The 21,288-nt window shown below is 45.1% G+C and overlaps 1 protein-coding gene and 1 long non-coding RNA gene across 2 annotated transcripts; one reads left to right on the top strand and one right to left on the bottom strand.

Annotated features, from left to right (window-relative positions):
• Positions 1-274: 274 nt before the first annotated feature.
• On the top strand, positions 275-20,808 carry CCN5 (cellular communication network factor 5). The gene is made up of 5 exons (XM_083447112.1): positions 275-438; positions 11,303-11,519; positions 14,119-14,370; positions 16,330-16,532; positions 20,425-20,808. The coding sequence occupies exons 1-5, from the start codon at positions 391-393 to the stop codon at positions 20,446-20,448; spliced, it is 744 nt and encodes a 247-aa protein (XP_083303238.1). The 5' UTR covers positions 275-390; the 3' UTR covers positions 20,449-20,808.
• Positions 16,569-20,412, bottom strand: LOC310680446. Its single transcript, XR_014512766.1, has 3 exons — positions 20,005-20,412; positions 17,168-18,804; positions 16,569-17,118 (listed from the first exon to the last, which is right to left on the bottom strand). It is a non-coding gene; the product is annotated as an uncharacterized lncRNA (long non-coding RNA).
• Positions 20,809-21,288: the final 480 nt, after the last annotated feature.

Consider the following 21,288-nt stretch of genomic DNA (forward strand, 5'->3'; position numbering starts at 1 on the left):
AGTAGGCATCTTGTTGAGAGCACACAAATACAGACCGAGAGAAGCTCTCCCATTAAAAGATACACTTACTGTTGATACCTTTGCTGCTTCCCCCTCTATTCTGCTTCTCTGCAATCAGCACAGCGAAACTTCCCTTCTGTGCTTTGTGAATGGGTTGCATGTTCTCACCTTGAGGTGAATGGAAATGTTAACTGGAATGTGGGGGGAGAAAAAGAAAAAGAAACAACTTGACGCTTGTCCAAACCTACTCGTGTTTATACTGGAGCCTAGGAGTGACATCAGAGCAGGGAAGAGTATAAACACTTGCAGGGCTTTACTCGCAGACTTTAAAAACTTCAGACACGCTGCTGTCTCCAAACTGCCTGGGGAGGGATGTGCTGAAGTGTCAGAATGAAACTCCAGCTTCTCTTGATCTCCTTCCTTTGTCTCCTTTCCAAGGTAAGGAAGCTGGGAATGTTTGTTTAGATAGCAAGGATCTCCCCCCCCCCCCGTTCCCCCACTTACAAAACAATTTATAATCGAGCAACTTCAGTTTGGCAACTGGAATAATTAAAGGATGTCCTCAAACACTAATGTGTCTTTTTAATGTGCATGCTTAAGTGTCACATCTGTGCAAATGTGCTGTTGTGAATAAATGTTGAAAGGCCAACTTTTATCCTTTAGCACCACGGTTCCCATATTTTAAATCACTGTATTTGGATCTACTTCATTAATTGTGCCGGTACCAAAGTCATGTGCTTATGCTAGCAGAGGAGCCTGCATAGTAATCAATTAAATAGTTTTCTTCTGCACACTCAGTTCTCTGTTTTACAACCTCAAGAGGCACAAAGCCAAGCAGCTGGCATTATTTTTCAATATTGCTCAATTGTTGTCCAACTTTTGCTCCGGGAAATACAAAGAAGCACATGTACAGCTGATGCCTCCTGCAGGATTGCACAAGATGAACAACACAGTTCATTTAACATGTACAGTGGTACCTCAGGTTAAGTACTTAATTCGTTCCGGAGGTCCGTACTTAACCTGAAACTGTTCTTAACCTGAAGCACCACTTTAGCTAATGGGGCCTCCTGCTGCTGCTGCACCGCCGGAGCATTATTTCTGTTCTCATCCTGAAGCAAAGTTCTTAACCTGAAGCACTATTTCTGGGTTAGCAGAGTCTGTAACCTGAAGCGTATGTAACCTGAGGTACCACTGCACACACACACACACACACACACACACACACACACACACCAGAAAACAATTTAATCACTTGAGAGTTTTCCAGTGGATTTAGAACACTGCTTCAGTTTCAGGTTTTTGGAAACACACTGTATATGCTGAGATCGTTGCAGTTGCCTGTCTTTAAAAATATGTAATGCATGGACTGGATACCTGTGTGAAAATACAACTGGGTGTTACTTAAGGACACAGCAACCCAGAATATAAAGCCTAGGAGAGGTAAAATTAATCAGATCATAGCAGATATTCAGCATATCTACATCCAAGAATAGCCTGTAGTGGTGAGAAGCAAGCCCATGAAAACAAATACTATACCTCAACAGCTGTAAGAAGCTGTGCATTATATCCCAATGACATCAATTCCCGTTTGGTCATATTATCCTAGGAAATAGAAAGGTGTGGTTTGCTTTTCCTTACTGCACACTCTCGGTATGACTCAATGTCAGGGGTAGCACAATTGATCAATTTTTAGATTATTCAAATAGCACTCCTGTGAGTGACTCTAGGTAGGTTTTGTTTCCAAATTCTGTGAGGGAGATGAAAGGGCATCATTTGATGAGTTACACTGCAAGAGATGCTGAACATATTAGCATCACAATGACATTATTTTCTTTTGAATGCAAATACATCACCATAAAGAAGAAACACTGACAAAGAAGCTCACCTTGAGCAGATTCTTAAGAAGGCAGGTTCTCTTATAATCTTTGACCCCTGTCTACTGTGTAGCGCAGGTGTGAGTTACCACAGACACTAGTCCCTTTCTCACTTCATTGGAAAGGAAGGAGTGTGGCAGGCTGTATCCATACTAAACACATTGCTTTTTGGCGGGGGTCTTGATTCACCACTTCCCCGTTTGTTTTAACGCAGGGGTAGGCAACCTAAGGCCCGTGGGCCGGATGCAGCCCAATCGCCTTCTCAATCCGGCTCGTGGATGGTCCAGGATTCAGTGTGTTTTTACCTGAGTAGAATGTGTCCTTTTCTTTAAAATGCATCTCTGGGTTATTTGTGGGGCCTGCCTGGTGTTTTTACATGAGTAGAATGTGTGCTTTTATTTAAAATGCATCTCTGGGTTATTTGTGGGGCATAGGAATTCGTTCATTCCCCCCCCCCCAAAAAAAATATAGTCCGGCCCACCACATGGTCTGAGGGACGGTGGACCAGCCCACGGCTGAAAAAGGTTGCTGACCCTTGCTTTAACGTGTCCACTGCCTCTCTTCTTACCTCAAGGCCTTATTCATGTGTCAATTAGTTCATTTGTTCATTCATTACGTTTTTATCCCTTCCTTCCTTTGTTGAGCCAGTGTGGTGTAGTGGTTAAGAGCGGTTGTCTCGTAATCTGGGGAACTGGGTTCGCGTCTCCACTCCTCCACATGCAGCTGCTGGGTGACCTTGGGCCAGTCACACTTCTCTGAAGTCTCTCAGCCCCACTCACCTCACAGAGTGTTTGTTGTGGGGGAGGAAGGGAAAGAAGAATGTTAGCCGCTTTGAAACTCCTTAAAGGGAGTGAAAGGCGGGGTATCAAATCCAAACTCTTCTTGGAGCAATACAGATCAGCCTGAGGAGTACAACTCTGATGAGGAATGGCCAGGATCCTGAAACTCCACAGGAGCAGTGGAGTAGTCTTGATTTGGAACAATGGTTTGCTGAGGGGCACAGTTTGGGTGACAACAGTTGGGCAGAACTGGGAGGTGAACAGCAAGAAGAAAAACGGGAAGAGAGTGAGCTAGCAAACTCTCGCTCACTGGAAGATGTGCAGCCTCTCAGTGCCAAGGCTAGGAGATTAGATAAGGTGGCTTCGCAAAAGGCTGAAGGTTGAGAGATCAGGTGGCTAGGAGACAAAAGGATGGAAGTGACTAGAGGGAAGTCAGTGGAACCTTAACTGGGAGCACCTGCACTCTGAGAAGGGTCGCTTGTTCTTTTGCTGCATTCATTAAACATTTCTGTTACTGGTAAGAGACTGCTTTCACTTTGTACTGTTTATCTATGGCCAAGGGGGGAGGAAGCAGTGTCTCTGAAGCCTGACACATAATGATACGTGGACTACCATGAAGTCCAAATGTGGCCTAAATGTAATTAGAGTAGTAACCATAAAAAGACCCTGTGTTGTGTTCAGGCATATTAATGGTGCCCTGTCTCCTTATGTACAGCCCAGGCTCCAGATTTTCACCTTCCTCCTTGACATGGACTAGGAGAATCCTTATCAAAGGCTGCAAGCCTTCGCCTAATGAAGCTGAATGAAATACAGATACAGTGGTACCTCGGGTTACAAACACTTTAGGTTACAGAATCTGCTAACCCAGGAGTAGTACCTCAGGTTAAGAACTTTGCCTCAGGATGAGAACAGAAATCGCGTGGTGGTGGTGCAGCAGCAGCAGCGGGAGGCCCCATTAGCTAAAGTGATACCTCAGGTTAAGAACGGTTTCAGGTTAAGAACAGATCTCCGGAACGAATTAAGTTCATAACCAGAGGTACCACTGTACTAAACTCTGTGTTAGTTTAGATCAGGGGTAGCCAACATGCTTCCCTCTACATGTTTTGGATTACAACTCCCATAATCTCTGCCCATTGTCAATGATGGCTGGGGCTGATGGGATTTGTAGTAAAAAAAATATCTGGAAGGCACCACTGGTTTAGAGACTAGCCCAAAAACATATCACCAAAATGTTGTGGTGCAGTCTGTCAATTTGGAACACACCCTTTCAATGTATTTTAGAAGCTAGGAAGATGCAGAAAACTATTTATTTATCTTGCTTCTCTCATTATTGATGTAACAACTTTACAAAGAATTTTCCAGCCTTTGTTATGAGTTATGCCAGAGGACACTCAATTGGATACTTGTTCGACTGATACTAAACTAGCTGATACTATTACTTTGATGTTAGCCGCCCTGAGCCCGGTCCTGACTGGGGAGCGCAGGACATACATCTAAGGATATTCATCCTATGTTAAGGTGCTTACTTATTCAGTCAGTGGTCAGTAATGAAAACACAATAAAGCCAATATCAAAATCAAAGTTGACCATAAATCAAAGTTGACCATCAATACAGAAGTGAGCTTCGGTCACATGAGTCTCCTGGTATTATTGTTTGTGAGAGTCCCTATCCTATTAACTGCTACGTATCCTTAGCTTTGATTGATCTTTGGAGGGGTTCAACTACTTGGAGGAGTCAGTCACGCAAATAACACTTTGTGCCAAATCAGTAGTTAGGCCTCTGCTTGGAGGTAGGCCTATTGTGCTCCTCAGCTGATCCCATCCATTTTAGGTGGATAGGGATTATAAAGCAGAGTGTCTTGTTGAATTGTGCCCCAAACGTGTAGGGACATCAGAAGAGACCTGCTGGAGTAGGCCAAAGGGCCATTTAGCCAGCATGTTGCTCTCACTGTGGTGAGATGCCTATGGGAAGTCCACAAAGGAGGTTCCAACTAAACATCAGGAAAAACTTCCTGACAGTAACAGCTTATTCGACAGTAGAACGGACTCCCACAGGAGGCTGTGGACTCTCCTTCCTTGCAGGTTTTTTTGTGGGAATGTTCAGGGTAGCAGGAGACGATATCCTTCCTAACTTGCGCTAGCAAGTTCCTTCACTTAGCAGAGTGCATTCCCCTTTACACAGCAGAAAACTTGTTGCAAACTCGTGTGAGTTTCTTAAGACAATACACAATTCACCTGGCTTGTCCAGATTGAACTGTGTTCTAATATTTTCCTGGTAAGACCCCTTGAATCCCTCCTAAAAGAATAAAGACACCACAGTCTTATTCATAAGTAACAGAAAGAAAGTTTACTCACGATCAGGCAGAGCACAGTGAGATCCCTAAAGGTAGACTTTAAGCTTAAAGTTTGAAACATATACAAATAGGTTTACCCCATAAGGGAGATTTACCTAGTGACTGCAGGCTTAGCAGTCCAGCAGTTCACAGGACGAAAGGAAGATGGAAAAGAGGGAGAGAGGCAGCATGCCTTGTCCTTTTACCAGGTCTGGAAAGGTCACGCCCACCCACTAGTCACATGCAAGGAAGGATGTTCCAGGCCAGGAGGAACAGGAAGTTTCAACTGGCTGGACCAAACATTCCCTTGCATGTCCACTCTAGCAAAACAAGTGAAGGGAGAGGGGAACGGTTAATCATTAATATTATCTACACATAGTAAATTCCGGCACTCTGCTAGGATGGTTACACAAGCTCAAACCCAAAAATGCAGTTATTTGCAAAGTCTAAATCAGACAGGTCAGGAGGCCGTTTCCTGTCTAACCAGCTATCTGAAACTGCTGATGTTAGTTACAGGTCAGAAGGTCGTTTCCTGCCTAGCCAAAAACTGCTGTCAACTAAAAACCACTAGCAAGATGTTTCCTGCTTTGCTTCTGCTTTAAGTAATGCAAGATAAGAAGAGATACGAAGGGAATGCTTAGCTAGCAAAAGAATACACGTGTACAAGGAGGTGGGAGGGGGTGCTTACTGAGCAGAGAAAATGCTTAACCAGCAGAAGAAGTGCTTAGCTAGCAGCCTTAGCCAGCAAATATAGATGTGCCATATAAGGAATAAGTTGGAAACTTGCCAGCTGATTGGGGAAGTTTTGGGGGGAGGTCTGGGAGGTGGGTAAATACTCTAAAGTATAAGAAGGCTTGCAGATGCGTATTGCTGCACAGTCAGATTTCAGAAACTATATTCTGCTGACTGTCTCTGTGCACAGATTTGCAATAAAACTCTTTTCTCCAAAGAAGAAACTTTCCTGGAATTTTTTTATTCTCTTCTCGGTCCTGGGGACGCGGGTAAGCAATTCTCTGGCAAAGTAAAGGGCATAAGCCTACAGCTTGGTGCATTGGCCGGGAATTGCCCCACCCCAAGGGGGCCGGGAAGAGCCAGGCTCGACCAGGTGAACAGCTTGGACCGGTGTTGGGGTTCCAGTGCACACCCTGCCTGTTCGTGGGGGGAGCCAGCCACACCGCTCCTGAGTGGAGACACCTGGTCGCGGGAGAAAGGAGACGGCCGAAGGGACGTGGGTGACTTCTGAAGTTAAGGTAAGCTCCGGGAAGTGGTATTGGAGCTTAGGAATAATGGGGCTTGATCACCCCCGGCTGGCCGTGGCAATAAGGTGCCGTCAGCTAGGTAGGGAAGGAAAGGGAAGGAAAGGGAAGGAAAGGGAAGGGGGAAACAGGGGAGGGGAGGTGTGTGTTGAGTGAAGATACTCCAGTGCATGTAGATGAGTGGATGAGAGGCTGGGGCTCAGAGCCATCGGCCAAGCGATGTGTGGTCCTTGAAGTGCGGTTCCCAGCAGCGCGAGCTCGTCTGGGCCACTGACAGGACGTGGAGATTGGAGTGTGTGTGATTGCTGGATTAGGTGCGGAGTATCTTATAAAATGGAGTCAGGCGGTAATAAATGCACCCCTTTGCAATGTTTTCTGAACAAATGGAAAGCCGCCACAAAGGATGATGATTGGGGTTTTAAATTGAAGAAAGAAAGATTAAGAACCCTTTGCAAAGTAGACTGGCCCACCCAAGGGACTGGATCGCCTTCCAAAGGAACCTTTGGTGAAAACCTAACAAACCCCTTATGGCAGAACATTATTAAAGTTCACCCTGACCAGGTGCCATATATTTCAACCTGGTAGACAAATGTTGACAAAAATCCCCCTTGGCTGAGAGCGTGCCACACAACCCCGCCTTTGAAGAGGACCCTGCAAAGATAATTAGGTTATTTGAAGGGATCTTTAAAACCTACAAGCCCACCTATGATGATATACAGCTTCTGCTAGATTCCCTCCTGACTACAGAGGAAGTCAGGAAGGTACACACAGGAGCTAGGGATTACTTGAGATCCCAGAACAGATAGGAGGTAGAGATAGAAAATATTTACCCCAGGAGGACTCCCAATTGGGACTATAATGACCCTGGTGGAATAAATGCTATGGAGACTTACCATAGAACAGTAATAGAGGGCATGAAGAGGGCGGCCAAGCGTCCTATCAATATGGCCAAAATTGCTGAAGTTGTGCAGCCGCCCGGCGTCTTCCTTGAAAGACTGAAAGAAGCATATAGGCCACAATGCCCCCCGGGGAATTAGTGATGGAAGCCCCGCTGAGGGAATATTGGTGCCTCATGATGGTACAAGAAGAGGAGGGGCCTATTCCCACCTGCATTTTAGAGCAAGTAAATCCAGCTGTATGGGCAGAAGATAATCCTCCAGGAATGGCTAAAAATGTACCGCCCGTAATTCTGAAACCCAAACCCTTTGCTAACCCCATAGCTGTACACAAATAGACCAGTATGTTCAGTCTCTCTCTCGAGTTTTCCTTCCCTCAATAGGTGGACCCAGGCTCGCACTCCCTGTGTTTTAGTCGAGCCCTGCACCACTTTGAACCTGGTGACGAAATGTGGGTGAAAGACTGGTCCCAGACTCCGCTTCAGCCCTGCTGGAAGGGACCTTACACCGTGTTACTTCCCACACCCACTGCCGTGAAGGTTGTAGGCATCACCCCTTGGGTCCACCATACTCGTGTGAAAAGGGCAATAACTGACTGGACAGTGATCCCCAATTCACAAGACCCCCTCCAGCTGACCATCTCCAGACGCCTGGCAGACGACCGCTCTGCTGATATCACACCGGAAGCTGATATCTCAACGCACAGCTGAAGAATTGGATGGGAGGGGCGCCCGCGGGCAGCGTCCCCAACTCCGTGCCAGGACTAACCCAGGAAGCTCACCAGGACATTTAATATTTCCATAGGGACTTTCTCTTTTCTTTTTGTTATCTGCTTTATGTCCCACAGCCCTGACCCCACTGAGCCATACCGCATTTATTGGCCTGATGGACTCTGCTACGACTGGTTCGTCTTACCGGTGGTAAGAGATGGTGTGCTCTATGGCTATTGGAAACTGGGATTTGATGAGATTGCCGTCTTAAAACACCCCACTGCCCCGTTGTGGCTCCTCTCCCACACCACTGTCCGGCATGCGTGGATAGTGCTCATACGGGAAGTTGCAGAGACGCTCGAACTCTATCGAGTTCTGGACCGCTTTTGCTGTTGTGGGAGGGTAGTCAACTGTTATATGGGAGGTAGAGCACTGTACCAACCTCATTTGATAGACCAGGTCCTACTCTTAATGCAGGCGATAGATGGGACGGAACCTATCTTAATGCAAGTATTGCAGGGGTGGGAGCCTTAACCAGGTGTGCATTGAAATTGCTAAACAAGTGGTTCAATCCACCCATCAGGGTTAGCAGAAAAGTTGACCCACGTAGTGGGAGCATCAGCTCACCAGTGGACTCTCATCCTTGAGGCTCAACAGATAGTCGGGCACAAATATCAGTGAGCTCTTCAACAATGAGCACACCCCCTGAATATTGGTGGGAGGAACCAGGGAAGGATTGGGGTTGGTGGATAGGGGTTATCTCAACCGCTCTTGTCATATGGATGTGTGTTTTCTTTTGCTGGCATGAGCGTCACCGATTTTGTGGGAGGGAACAACCAGCCCCCATCCCCTTGACCCTTCTGGTACTAGCCCTACTTGGGTTGGGTCTGGGAGATGACTCACATATACGGAAAACCGGCCGGTCAGAGCCCTATCATCAGATTTGGAGTAATAATACCTATGTTAGAGATATAGATCGTTTCTCTTCTATGCTTAATCTTTCTGAATGCTGGGTTTGTATGCATATCCCTCCACAATTTAAGAAGCCTGGCATACTACTGCATAGTATTCCAATAAATGAGTCATTTAGAATTAGTAATCTTATGTCAGATGGTCGCACCTATTCACCCCCAGTGTTTCTGTCACTCATGGAACAGGCACCTCGTTGTCTCCGTTTCAATCATAACAGTAGCAATTTTTTAGGTCACTATCCATATTGCAATTGGACTTATGAGTATATTAACGGATCCTCCTGCTTCCAAAAAGGTACTTCCATTTATGATGCTATGTGTGTCGATTTTTATACTTGGTTTACCTGGATGACGGCGCGCAGCAGATCTAACTGCCTGCTCCAGTCTGATTTGTGGTTGCTCTGCGGCACAAGAGCCTACAAAGAAATCCCCTCTGCCTTTTCTGGAACCTGTACTTTAGGAGTAGTCGTACCCCTGGTGTATAAGATGGATAAGCTCCCAACAGTCCGTCTGCGTAACAAAAGGGACGCGAAATCACCTATTAACCAGTATACCGGCACAGCCATCTCTAGGTCCCTTCTACCCCCTTTGGGTGTAGCCATGAATTACCGGGATCTGCATAGATTGGCAAACTGGACCGAGGCTTTGTTTAACTCCACCATCTCGGCCTTAAAAGCAATTAATAAGGAAATGTCAGAGATAAGGGAGGTAGTCCTTCAAAATCGTTACGCTTTGGATGTAGTCCTTGCCTCTAAGGGCGGAGTTTGTGCCTTAATTCATTCCCATTGCTGCATGTACATTTCAGACCAGTCAGCAAATATTTCAGCCACCATCAACCACATGGAAACAATGATAGCTGAAAACCCGCTGAAAGCCACAGGGAGTGATGCATGGGGTTGGATGTATTCCTGGCTCCCTGATGGCAGTTGGCTCAGGAATGTTATAGTATTATTAGCAGGACCGCTATTAATCCTTTTGCTTCTTTGCCTCTGTATCCCCTGCTTATTGCAATGCTTGCAGCAAATGATGCAAAGACTCCTGTCACGGAAGCTAGGACCCACAGTCATCGCTGTGATGAGGGAGTATAGGCCCATACCCCAGAACGAACCTAAGTATTAGGTTGTTCAGAAGAAGAGGAGGGAGTGAAGGGAGAGGGGAACGGTTAATCATTAATATTATCTACACATAGTAAATTCCGGCACTCTGCTAGGATGGTTACACAAGCTCAAACCCAAAAATGCAGTTATTTGCAAAGTCTAAATCAGACAGGTCAGGAGGCCGTTTCCTGTCTAACCAGCTATCTGAAACTGCTGATGTTAGTTACAGGTCAGAAGGTCGTTTCCTGCCTAGCCAAAAACTGCTGTCAACTAAAAACCACTAGCAAGATGTTTCCTGCTTTGCTTCTGCTTTAAGTAATGCAAGATAAGAAGAGATACGAAGGGAATGCTTAGCTAGCAAAAGAATACACGTGTACAAGGAGGTGGGAGGGGGTGCTTACTGAGCAGAGAAAATGCTTAACCAGCAGAAGAAGTGCTTAGCTAGCAGCCTTAGCCAGCAAATATAGATGTGCCATATAAGGAATAAGTTGGAAACTTGCCAGCTGATTGGGGAAGTTTTGGGGGGAGGTCTGGGAGGTGGGTAAATACTCTAAAGTATAAGAAGGCTTGCAGATGCGTATTGCTGCACAGTCAGATTTCAGAAACTATATTCTGCTGACTGTCTCTGTGCACAGATTTGCAATAAAACTCTTTTCTCCAAAGAAGAAACTTTCCTGGAATTTTTTTATTCTCTTCTCGGTCCTGGGGACGCGGGTAAGCAATTCTCTGGCAAAGTAAAGGGCATAAGCCTACACAAGGAATGTTGTATTTGACTGCTCCCAGTGAATTGCATCCCACATATTTAAGCAGAGGTTGGACGGCCATCTGTCAAGGATGCTTTAGCTGAGATTCCTGCATTGCAGGGGGTTGAACTAGATGACCTATGGGGTCCCTTCTAACTCTTCAATTCTATGATTCTATGACATGCAAGACTTGAGCACAACAGCCCTCTCTCCACCCACGATTCCCAGTAACTGGTATTCAGGGGAATGCTGCTAGTAGCCATGGTTTGTGTACCGAAAAAAGAAAGGCATTCAGTGTCACTACAGTGGATGCTCGGGTTGCAAACATGATCTGTGCGGGAAGCACGTTCGCAACCTGCAGCGTTTGAAACCTGCAGCGCCGCGTGTGTGCACGTGCGGGTTGCGCTTCTGTGCATGCGCAAAGTGCAATTCAGTGCTTCTGCGCATGCGCAAGTGCTGAAACCCGGAAGTAACCAGTTCCAATACTTTCGGGTTCGGCACAGTGCACAACCTGAAATCGCGCAACCCGGAGTGTCTGTAACCCGAGGTATGACTGCATATCCTTTTTAAAAACTTATTATTATTCAGCTGCTCATTTCACCATGTCCCTATATTCTTGCACACCCACTCTCTCTCTCTGCAGGTGTATGCACAGCTTTGCCAGACTCCATGCTACTGCCCATGGATCCCTCCACGTTGTCCACCAGGCTCCTCCTTAGTTCTGGACGGCTGCGGCTGCTGCAACATATGCGCCCGCAGACTGGGAGAGCCCTGCAGCTATCTACACGTCTGCGATCGGAGCCAAGGACTTGTCTGCGATTACAGCGCTGCCCTGATGGGGAGAGGAGGAACCTGCAATTGTGAGCTATTCCTTCTTGCCTCTCTTTGCAGGAGCCCCTCTGTCATTTAGCGGGATGGAACTGGCTCCCTCAAACTGGGCAAAGCCAGAAATGTCTAATGCATACGGAAAGAACGCCTGGAAAGATTAGGAAACCTGCAGGGTGCCCTTGAAACACAAGAGTCCAAAAGCATGTTGCACTCCAAAATCTTTATCAGATCTGTGAGTCAGGGCCAAAGTACACATGGCTAGCCATCATTCATGACTATCTTGTGTTTTAAAAGTGTTAATAGTAACTGTGGGAATTACAGGGTAGCAGGGAGAGGAATTTGAACTGGGACTGCAGCGCTGGGGTGTGTGTGGATTTTTCAATCTCACATTGTTCTTTTCAGTTAACACCCCTCTCTCAAGAAGTTTCTATTGGTCCTTTATGGCAAGACATGCAGTTGTTGTATAGCTTTTTTAGGGACGGGGGCGTTAATCAGGAAAATTTGTGTGGAAAGGGTTAAAACTTTGCTCCTCTGTGCCATGGCCCTGATCTAAATTCCAGATACCCTGCTGCTATTATACTCATGCCTAATAATTATGAACAGCCGTAGCAAGACAGAAAGTGCCATACATAACTAGGAAATGCTCCATATCCTGAGAAGTACTAGTAAAGAAGAATATTTCACTCACCAAAGAGTTAAGGGCCATTGTGACATCAGCCACTCAGTGAACCAATCTTCTCCCTTTGCCCTCGCCTCTGTTGGCATGCCTGAAAATCCTGAGTGTCGAATGGCGCATTGGTCCACGGTGGCGATTCCAAACATTCACACCTTTTGGTGGGCACTTCGCTAGAAAGGGGTGATGATGCTCTCACAGGGCCATAAATCAGAGGCTGTGATGACAGTCCTGTAAGTTGGTACACAGTGCAGGCTTGGCTATATGTCATGACTGTGTCTTCTCTATTCTCCCCCTGGAACTCCCATGGCAGCAGGCAGGAATGCAAACAAAACTCAGCAAATATGCCCCGATTTCCTGTCCTACTTGGAGAGTTCAGGTCAGCTGACAGGGATGTGAGTTAAACAAATATCGGCCTTTTACAAAATAACAAGACCTAACTTGGAACAAAGTGACTTTCCTGTTTTTGAAAAGCTTTCTAGAAAGAGCAGGAGAACGGTGACCAACTCTTGGAAAGTTAGGGATCCCACACTCTGAGGATGGAATCAGGCTTAGCTTGGGTATTAGTCCATTAGGCAATTAAACAAAACAGGGATATCAGAAACTGCCAGGTCAGAAACTATCTAGTTAGCCTTGTATTTTCAGCCCTAGCAGGTGGCACTCCCAAAATATCAGGCAGAAGTCTTTCACATCATTTCTTGCTTTTAACTAGAGATGCCAGGGATTGCATCCGGAACTCTCTGCATGGAAAGCAATGTTCTGTCACTGAACTATAGACCCTCATCCTAGCAGGAAACAAGGCTGTGCTTGTCACTGCCAGTTAGTAGAAATCAGGGGTTCCAAAAAATGTGGTCTGTGGACCTTCTTTTGAGCTTAATTTGGGTGGTTTGTTCCATATCAGCAATAAATATTCATATTGTTTTATTGTCCACCAATATGATTTGCAATTTTCAAATGTTCCTGGGCAGGGGAAATTTGGGAACCACTGGTGTAGATAATCCTGAGCTTCCACCTTTCCAAATGACCTGTTTATTGGGCATCTATCCTGATTTGTTTGCCACGAAATTAGATGATGTTGCATCAAAGCTACTGTTTTCCAGACTTTCCACTGACTTTCCCTGCCACTTTCCCTATTGCAAACAATCAGATCTTTTGAGGAAGCAGATTTGTTGTGCAACAGCTCCAAATCAGCTTTAATTGTGCAACATGGATTTGCAGGTGTATGGCTGAATCCCACCTGAAAATTGCGACAGTCTGGACGACTTTGATAGACGTATGGTCTGACACCGTATAATACAGATTTCTATGTAAATTGTTTTGGGCTGGCCATGTTCATATGAGTGCAGAGGATTCTTCAAATAACCTGGTCTGAAACTGTTCAGATTTCACTTCCCATTCCCACTTTGGACTGTTGCCAATGGATTTCTTGTTTTCTGAGCTTCTCTAAGGAAGACTGTGCCACAGCAGAAAATCCAGATGGAAGGCCAACACAAGGCCTGACTGTGTAACTGTTTTTCACTCCACCTTATATTGTATAGCCAACCTTCTGGTTTGTGGAGTTGCATCTGTAGGAGAATCTCTGACACAAAAATATTTTTCATAATCATTAGGAACAATGTACCTCTCACCTGTTCTTGCAGTGGAAGAAGATACATGGACTCATCAGTCTTATAACTAGTCTTTTGGCCCAAAATGTTGAGTTTTAAATAACCTTTTTAGTTTTTGGCTGTTAGGCTCAAATGTACTGGGTTTCTGACCCTAATTCCTGATACCTATGTAGGGAACTGAGTGGAGAAATTCCCTTTCCTAAAAACAACAATGCAGAGCCAATTTCAGTTTCAGAATGTGGAGGTACCATATTCCATTGCTGATCATATTACGTGGTAGCTCTGTTACAGACTGAATGCCTACATTTGATTTCTCCCATTGTTTTTGGCTGCTCTGAATGTGGACTACAGATGAGGACAACGATGACAGCTGCGAAGTGAATGGGAAGATCTATCAGGATGGGGAAGTGTTCCAGCCAAGCTGTAAGCTCCAGTGCCGCTGCTCAGGAGGAGGTTTCACATGTGTCCCCCTCTGCAGTGAGGATGTTCGCCTCCCCACTCCAGATTGCCCCCATCCAAGGCGTGTGGAGATCCCAGGGAAGTGCTGCCAGGAATGGATTTGTGAAAGACAAGACAGGCAGATCTTGACGGATACCATGGCAGGTAAAACTCAACAGGTCCTGGCCCACCTTTTTGGTCATCACTTTGTTGTTGATGTTACGGCCCAAACCAGCCTTGCATTTAAGCACTAGCCTGGTAGCCGGAGCTGAAAAGCTGTTGCATGCAGGTGAATGAGGGGGCTTGCAAAGGTGGCTACTTAGACATTGCCAAAAAAAGAGGAAAGGCATTGCCTAAAAGGAGGCTCTAGAGTTTCCTGGAATATGCATGTGCTGATTTATATTGCAGATTTAGAAGTAATTTCTGTAATTTAAACAAGCACAATGCATCTCCCCATCGTGGGGACGACTGTGGCCAGGTGACTTGTATGTACCTGCACAGTCTGCTGTTCAGGTGCTGCTAGTCTAGGCCTTAAACATTTGCTTCAGAGCTTGTGCAGCTTAGATCTTCAACTGGAGTTAGATGATTCGGTGCACGTTGGCACTTGCTGGAATTGAAAGTTCACTGGACAAATCATGTGCAGATTCCTCCTTCGGAAGACCTTGCTAAGAATGGAACCAAGGAGCTATTTCAGGAATCCCTGGGTGGAATTCAACCTGGCACTTGGTGAACATTTTGTCAGTGCAAGCATTGCGGTTTACCAGATGGAATAATCCCCCTTGTCCTCACCCCACACACTGTTCTGAGGCTTCTCCTGGCACTGAAATCCCAAGCCAATTTCTGGGGGCACAAGAGGAGGAAAGGTGGGAAAGCTCCATTGAGCAAGCAGAAGCCTTTGCACTGGCAGGACTCATTAGGGTCAAGCCATGCCCTCTTCTTCAGATTCACTTTCCTATAACTCTCTCCTCCTCCTCCTCTTCCATGAAAAGGAAGCCTGAAAGAACTTGTGTTTTTTTTCTGGGGGTGGGTGATTTCTATTGACAATTATAAAAAAGACCTCACAAGCTTCCTCCTTATGCTTGTTTCTTTCCCAAATGTAAACATTGTTGTGTTGCTGCTCTCAATATGTTGAGCTATTGGCACAACACAGTTGAGCATTAAAACTCCAAAACCAAAAACAAAAACATTGGGGAAACACTGTAGAACTACTAATAAATCAGAATGCTATGTAGACAGCCCAATATAAATCCACCACAAATCTTTCTTCTTTGGCAATCACTCGTAGCCGAGTAAGATTGTCTTCCATAAACACGGTTTTAACAGTGGGTTCGTAAGTGACTGTGGAGGCCAATTCTGCATCCACACATCCTTCCACAGTGGGGACATAGATTTCTGGGCAGGAGTTGATCATGGTGAGGGTTTGCCAAGTGTGCCTTCCTCTTAGCACATTTCTCCCTTCCATCCTGAGTTCGAGTGTCTTCAAAGCCCATGGCACCTTTGGTAAAGGCTGTCCTCCAATTGGAGTGCTCACAGGCCAGTGTTTCCCAATTGTTGGTGTTTATACTACATTTATTTAGATTTGCCTTGAGAGAGTCTTTAAACCTCTTTTGTTGACCACTGGCATTATGCTTTCCATTTTTAAGTTTGGAACAGAGTAGTTGCTTTGGAAGACGATAATCAGGCATCCACACAACATGACCAATCCAATGAACTTGATGTTGAAGAATCGTCGCTTCAACACTGGTGATCTTTGCTTCTTCCAGTACACTGTCATTAGTGTACCACAAATATGTTGTTATTGCATCCATGACATGTTACAGAATACACCTAAAAACAACAACAACAACCCACCCCCAGTCTGGAGAAGGTCCTAATTCACAAAAGCTTAGGCCACAGCAGTAATAATAATAATAATAATAATAATAATAATAATAATAATAATTTTATTTATAGCCTGCCCATTTGGCTGGCTGCCTCAGCTAAACCTGCGAGTTTTTCAAATCCCAAAAAAATCCTTCCCATTTTTTGCTACAAAACTAAGAAGGCTATTCCTCTAGAGGTTGTTACCATGAAATTTATGAGCATCCATTTTAATGAAGCTTCTTTCTTTCATTCCCTGCTCAGCACAAAGGCTCCCTGGGACAGCGTCGATATTGATCCCCTATGCATGTGAACAGTGGAGCACCGAATGGTCCGCCTGTTCTGCCACCTGTGGCGTAGGGATCACCACGCGAGTATCTAACCAGAATCAGTACTGCAGGCTTGAGACCCAAAGACGCTTATGCCTCCTCAGATCCTGCCAGGGTCTGACGGGAATAGCCAGCATGGTAAGTGATGGGTCTGTGGAAAAAATACAAGAAATCTCCATTAGGGCTGAAGTTGCTTTTTTAAAGGAGGGAATCCCCACCACATGGCAGACATATGTTAGGTGGCTAATGTGGTTACTGTCACAGAGAATTTCTTGCGTTGGGGACAGAGCAAACAAGGATACAGAACTAAAGGGCAGGAAGAAGGGGCTGGTCAACAAGCAAGTGAGGGCAAGGACAAAGGAGGAGGTCCTTCGATGGGGTGAAGGACATTTGTGAGTGTGAAGCCTGGCTGGAAGACCATGGCTTGCTGAGGGACATAATGGAGAAAAGTCTGTATGTGAATGAGCAGCCCAGCAAGCCAGCTTTTGGGTATAGTTGTGGGAAATACATGTTTGTGAAGCAAGCCCAGAGGGGTAGCTTAATCTGGAGAACACGAGACTCTTGATTTCTGGGTTCTGGGCTCAAACCCCAAGTTGGGCAAAAGGATCCCTGCATTGGAGGGGGTTTGGGATAAATGACTCTCATTGTCCCTTTCAATTCTACCATTCTAGGATCCACTCACAGGCTAAGCGCCTAGGGCTGCCCTGTGTTGATTTCCCATCCTCTCCTTCTGTAACAGCCTCATTCAGTTTTCCCTATTACAATGGCAGAACCAGGGGGGGATTGCTGGGGAGGGAAGGCACAGAGGGGGAAAAATTCATCGTGTCTGTGTGACCTTATTCTCACATGTTAGATTCCCAAAACAGGAAGAATGCACATATTAATACTTCTGCCCTAAACGGATTCCCTCTACAGAAAGTCCAACTGGCTTTGATGGAGTTAAGTCTCAAGTCAGCATGCATAGCATTGCAGCCTTAATTCTTAATGCCCAAATCATGATTCAGTTATAATTTACATATGAAAAGTGCCTTTCCTTCAAGTTAGCCACAGGTGTCCAGTGAAGGGGGTGGGGCGCAACTTGTCTGAGGGGGTTGCTTGCCCCTCTGTTACCACCTATGTACCATGTACATTTCCTCAGGCCCACAACTTTGGATGTTCCTGGCTGGGTTGAGCAAATGCACATTTCGTTGACATCAGGACATAGAGCAGCTTTTCCCAGCCTGGTGTCCGCTGGGCATTTTGGACTACAAATCCCATCAGCCGTAGACAGGGCTGATGAGATTTGTAGTCCAAAACATCTGGAAATCTGGGGGAATCTGGCATAGAGTAAATTTAGCCAGACATTATGGAGGGGACAGTTCCTTATAATATTGTTTTCCAGTGCAGGGCAGGAGGCATTTTAACCTTCCCCCACCTGCCACAGGGCCCCCCAAATTCCTATGACTAGCGTTGTCACCTACCTCTACCTAAACTCTCCATGGACCGCTTAGCTGTGTGCTAAAGGACCGAGCATCTTAAGAAAGACATTCTCTTTAAGTCTGATATAAATTGTTCCAGCAAAATCAATACTTGCAATTCGACTGCCAAGCTCTGTAAGTGGCTGAATCCCCAAATAGCAACGGACCCTCTGTGACCCAAAATGCAGCAGCGTGATTTATTGACACAGCTGGAGCTAAATGAGCTACCTGGCTGGATTTAAACTGGCCTGGTTTTGGGGGGAGGGGGGGGTTGTGCTGCTTTCCTCCTTCATTGAGGAGGGGCTCTGGCTCCACCAGGAACAATTCGTACTTTATAGCTTCTGAAGTGTCAAGTTTGAAGGGCTGCAATGAAGGTTACTTTGCAAGATCTAGGTGTGGCAGCTGATAGCGCAATTTCTGGGAAATAAAACACTCACACTGCTTTCCACACATCAAAGATATGTGTAGTGATCGGTGTGGTGGGACAGAGCTGCAAGAGCGCCTTCTGAACACTAGTGTCGCTACAACTTACCTGGACGGGGCTGGTGTAGGTCAGGGTGCTGGCCAGCTTGTGGTTTTGAAGAAACACTGGTAGGAGCATCAGACTTGTGTCAGGAGCTGGGATTAGGGGTAGGGTGGCAATAAATCACACAGCTTCAGTGAAATTAACTCTTTATACAAGGAAACAAGGTCAACTTATGAGGCCTAGAGAGGCCTAGAGAGCACAGCAACTTGTCCCAGTAGCTCTTGCCCTTATGAGGCAGCTGTGGGGATGGAAGGTCCCCACCTTCCCCCAGTTGCCTAAGTCTCTTCCTGCCCCCTGGGTCCTTCCCAAGCAATCTGAGACTTCAGTTTTGTGCCTGTCTTCTTGTAAGTTGGTTTTGGCATTTTCTGTTCTTGTAAAGTTGATTCAGTTTGGATCAGCCCAGGCTAAAATGTGTTCATAGTGTCAGCTGTGAAAAACAAACCCAGATGGAGTTTGGGAAGAAAAAAAATGTTTGATTAAAGCCAAGGTCAAACTACATGTTACATTAAGCACCTTTCAGGGGGAAGTGTGCTCAGCAACGCCACTTAAGTCATTGATCAGTCCAGACAACAGATTTTCACCTATACATTATGATTAAAGGGTTTCTTTGTGTAAGTACTGATATCTATTATCTATCATCTATATCTAATCTATCTATCTATCTATCTATCTATCTATCTATGATCATCTATCTATCTATCATCTATCTATCTATCTATCTATCTATCATCTATCTATCTATCTATCTATCTATCTATCTATCTATGATCATCTATCTATCTATCTATCTATCTATCTATCTATCTATCATCTATCTACCTATCTACCTATCTATCTATCTATCATCTCTATCCATCTATCTATCATCTACCTATCATCTATCTATCTATCTATCTATCTATATCTATCTATCATCTATCTATCTATCTATCACTCTGGAACACTCTGTCACAAGAGACTAGGGCCCTGCGGGACTTGACATCTTTCTGCAGGGCCTGCAAGACAGAGCTGTTCCACCAGGCCTTTGGCCAGGGCACAGCCTGACTCCCTCCCTCAGCAATCTTCGCGGAGCTCTGGCCCAATGGTTGCCAGTGGCTTGATTTGAATTAATTTTATAATGAATGATTTTAGAGTGTTGTTTGTGCTGTACTTTTGTACTGGTTTATTGTTGTTAGCCGCCCTGAGCCCGGCTTCGGCTGGGGAGGGTGGGATATAAATACAACAACAACAACAACAATAATAATAATAATAATAATAATAATAATATCTATCATCTATCTATTATCTATCATCTATCTATCTATCTATCTATCTATCTATCTATCTAATCTATCTATCATCTATATCTATCTATCATCTATCATCTATCTATCTATCATCTATCTATCTATCTATCTATCTATCTATCTATCATCTATCTAATCTATCTAATCTATCTATCTATCTATCTATCTATGTATCAATCATCTATCAGTGGAAGCAGTGAAATGGTGCAAAACCCCCCCCCCAACATATAGGATATTGAGATAGGGGGATAAACAAGGGAAAATTGGGAACGAACTCTGCAAGCATACCCTAAGTACATCAGCACCAGATACATGAAAATAAACTCCAAAGAAAATCATACCCAAACTAGACATTATGCAAAAGACATCATCATCATCATCATTATTATCTGAGAGTCTGCCAATTTGAACAAAAGAATAGCAGTCACAATGAGCATCTCAACCCGTTCATATCCCACCATCTGTCTAGTCAAAAGGGCCCACCTTTCTTCTGTAAGGGAATAGATACAGATACAGAGAACCAGAAAAGCAATTCTGGGAGGGATAATGTGATCAGGTGAACAACGAGAGGAGAAAATATTAAGCACCCCCGTCTCCCCCACTAAAACCGACAGCCTCTGAGGGCTGCTTCTCAGTTAAAAAGAAACCCGGAGATTGGTGAGTTTTCTCCCGTCCTCTCTTGACGTCTAGTTTGGCCCTCTCATTCAGCTGTGCTTTTTCAGAGTATGTTGGAAATTCCACTGAGTGCGTTGTCTCCACAGAGAGGAAGAGGAAGCCGCTTGTAAACCAGCCCGCTCCATTCAGAAGTTGATATACTGGCCTTATCCTAGCAGCTGGATCGTCACAAGTCCAAGATGCTCTCATTTCTTTGATAATGAGATAACTGCCTAGAAACAGAGAGAAGAAATGACCGTCTTTAGCTGGGAGAGAGGAAGAAAGCTAAAGTGCAGCTCCTCATCGCAGCCGACATCTGTCTTCTCCCTTGATTCCCCTGCAATTATTCTAGACAATGTTATCGTTCCGTGAGGGAAACCAGACCATATGTTTTAATACTGTACAATACTGATGTGTTTAATGCCAGCTTGTGGCTACTATTATAAATCCATCCATTGGAAAAATGATGCTTTGCAGCTACAGTAATCTAAGGAACCGTGTCTTGTAATTCTTTCTCCGTGTTACCATTTCACTGGAGAATAGTTATGGGGGAGCTGGGGGAGGGAAGGGTGAAGCAGCCACCATTATTCAAACCAGGCTGTTGTTGTTAGAAATAAAAGAATAAATGCAATGATGAACTGGCTGAGGCTGAATGGACCAGGGGTCGTTCAAGGAACTTGCAGTGAAATCTAATGTTTCGTGGCAAGCCCCAGGCAACATAGAGCAGAAAATAGACCTTATTTGGTATACAAGAAAGGGAAGAACAGCAGTATAAGAGAAACAGAGCATCTGTAGTAAAGTTCAAGGCATTCTTTGATGCCCTGTGCAGCTGTTCTGCTTGTGTAAACATGAATAGGGAAAGTAGCACTGATGGTCTGAAGCACTGCTTCCTTTTCCTCCAACCATCAACAGTTTCCCCAAAGGTGGAAGGTCTATTCGACATTGCTGAAGGGTATTGATCATGTCTGTGA

Source organism: Podarcis tiliguerta (assembly GCF_965153285.1).
Source record: "Podarcis tiliguerta genome assembly, chromosome: 6".
In the NCBI taxonomy this organism is placed as follows: Eukaryota; Metazoa; Chordata; class Lepidosauria; order Squamata; family Lacertidae; genus Podarcis; species Podarcis tiliguerta.

Excerpts from the sequence above, each read along its gene's own strand:
- CCN5 (XM_083447112.1), top strand. The coding sequence starts at position 391 with ATGAAACTCCAGCTTCTCTTGATCTCCTTCCTTTGTCTCCTTTCCAAG. Across the intron at positions 439-11,302 it reads TCCTTTGTCTCCTTTCCAAG|GTGTATGCACAGCTTTGCCA; the intron begins GTAAGGAAGCTG and ends CTCTCTCTGCAG. Across the intron at positions 11,520-14,118 it reads GAGAGGAGGAACCTGCAATT|ATGAGGACAACGATGACAGC; the intron begins GTGAGCTATTCC and ends TGTGGACTACAG.